Source organism: Phytophthora infestans, genomic scaffold, assembly GCF_000142945.1.
Source record: "Phytophthora infestans T30-4 supercont1.46 genomic scaffold, whole genome shotgun sequence".
Taxonomy (NCBI): Eukaryota; Oomycota; class Peronosporomycetes; order Peronosporales; family Peronosporaceae; genus Phytophthora; species Phytophthora infestans.
Window position 1 is genome coordinate 52,155 of NW_003303713.1, and position 2,268 is coordinate 54,422.

The window sequence follows — 2,268 nt, forward strand, 5'->3', positions numbered from 1 at the left end:
AATGCTGCGGATCCCGATGTGGGAGTGTGAGGATGGCGTGTCGAGCTCCGCCAGACCGAGCTAATTTGGTAAACGTGCTGGTTCCTGTTGATGTATACGTGTGACTAACTACTATACGGCCATTAGTGTATGCTGCGTGTATAACTGAGAGGCTTATCACGTTTTCTATCGCTTAATTTCGTGGACAACAAGACTTAAGGTAAAATACCAGTTTAAGTCAGTGACAGATGACCAACTTTAAAAGCTCATAATTTTCAACGGACATTGAAGATGAGAATATAACAACCACGACTGGAATTATCAGAATCTCGTCTTTCTTATTGTTAAGCGCAACACATTAATTGAGTACTATTCGGCCATCAGAGGCGGTTTGAAATTACCATCTTTTTTCGTCGTGTGCCAGTTTAAGACAATTTTAAACTTGACTTGAGTATGGACAAGAGACTTTTATGTACGACCGTGCACGTACTGTTGAATTTCTGTAAATTCCGATAAGAACCCACGTAAAATTATAACCTTGACTTGGATCAAAATAGATGGTGTATTAAAATCCGGAGTATTTAGAAGATCACCTCGAACAGAACCGTATCACTGCTAGCAACTTCTGACTGCTGCTGCACTAGCACCAATTCGCTCTCCATGCCTTGTTCCTCTTCGTGTTTGTGCTCGTTCTCGTGGCTGTGATCGTGGTATTGCTTTTGATGAAGCTCCTGGTCCTGGCGGTGCATACCACTCGCTGTCGTTTTTGTAGAAATTCTGTCTCTCTGCGATTTTCTTGTTCGCTTCGGCTCGTTTCGTTGGGAGGGCTGGTCAGGTTGCTGAAGCATCTCACGCGTTAGCAATCTACCAGCCACTGTTTTGGTTTTTCTTTTCCTACTCTGCTTTTGTTGGCGACCAGGCAGAAGCAAGATATCGTGCTGTACTGTCTCCTTGTATCGCAGCCAAGAAGCCTTTTTGACGATAGCGGAAACTCCGTTGTGTTGGAAATTGAGTAGCTTCTCGTGCATTTTTACAAGATTTAACGGAAAAATGCCGCAGCTCTGAAATCCAGATGAGATATTGCTGTTGAAATTGCAACTTGTCCACGCTAGTGCGGCCATTTGAAGAGCCTTTTCCTTGCTGATAGTATTAATCCCGTTAGCTCGAATATTAGCATCAATAAGATCTTGGAGCGTATTTTTGAACGAAGAAAAAACGGCAGTATCCAATGGCTGCAGTAAGTGTGTGCCGTTGGAATACTTTTTTCGGCTTCCTTGGGCAGAGTGGGATCAGGTCCGCGCCGTTTGCTGAAGGTGTACGGGCCATTATTCCCGTTCTCACGCCAATTAACGTCCTCTCCAGCCCACCGGAACAAGTTTCGAGCTGGAACACCGCTCTCCTCGCCAATAGCTTCAATGTTGCCTCCCTCGCGAATAGACCTCACCAATTTCATCTTCTTCTTGCTGCTATACGTTGTGCGACACTTCATGGTTGGAAGCCAGATAAAAACTGACAGGTATTCGTGGAGGCGAGCGCCGCTCTAAAAATAACCAATCAGATGCATCTACGACTGCTATTGGTGCGCCTTAAACTGATCCAAATGACTTAAACTGGCATTTTACCTTAGGGGTTGTTTCGTGTGAAACATGGAGCGGAATAAAATCGTCAGAATTGCAAATTTAACGAAACAGATTTGGAATAAATTTGATTTCGTAGAAATGTGATAATACCTTTTGCAGGTACAAGATGTCCGATGGGAGAGCTACGTGCCATCGATGGAGCGTGCTGTGCGCTCGCTGCAGCCTCATCAGGGCCATCGCTGTCTACGCTTTCCTCCGCGCTTACAGTGATCAAAACTGTGTAGAACCGTTGCTGTCTGTGAAAATGCCGGTGGCCAAAGCGGCACAAGGTCTAGTGCCTGGGAAAAATCACTACCCGAGGCAATCTAGATCATGTTTGCTTCGTTTGCCTGTTGTTAAAGCAGAACACGCATCCCTACCTACACCAAACGCCAACTCGCATGTCTACTTGAGCGATATCTGCCCAGGATGCGCCTGCAGCCAATGCCCACGGCTGGCCACCGAAATGTATTAGCCTTTGCATGTTTATTCAAGATTTTCTAACTTCGAAAGTCAGAATAGATATAATATAAGAATAACGTTTAGAGCATCCACACTCAAAAAGCACGACAAGGTTATTTTCACTCAGATTTTTGCTGATTTTGCTCGCACTGGCCCGACAAAAGCTAAAAAATAATAGTCGACGGCTATTTTGCGGAGGTATTGGGGT

At 44.9% G+C, this 2,268-nt stretch overlaps 1 protein-coding gene across 1 annotated transcript; it reads right to left on the reverse strand.

Annotated features, from left to right (window-relative positions):
* Nucleotides 1-524: 524 nt before the first annotated feature.
* On the reverse strand, nt 525-1,796 carry PITG_16821 (uncharacterized protein; the record flags this gene model as incomplete). Its single annotated transcript, XM_002897220.1, has 3 exons — nt 525-1,119; nt 1,347-1,519; nt 1,710-1,796. 3 exons carry the CDS (start codon nt 1,794-1,796, stop codon nt 561-563), a joined length of 819 nt encoding a protein of 272 aa, XP_002897266.1.
* Between the last annotated feature and the right edge of the window lie 472 nt (nt 1,797-2,268).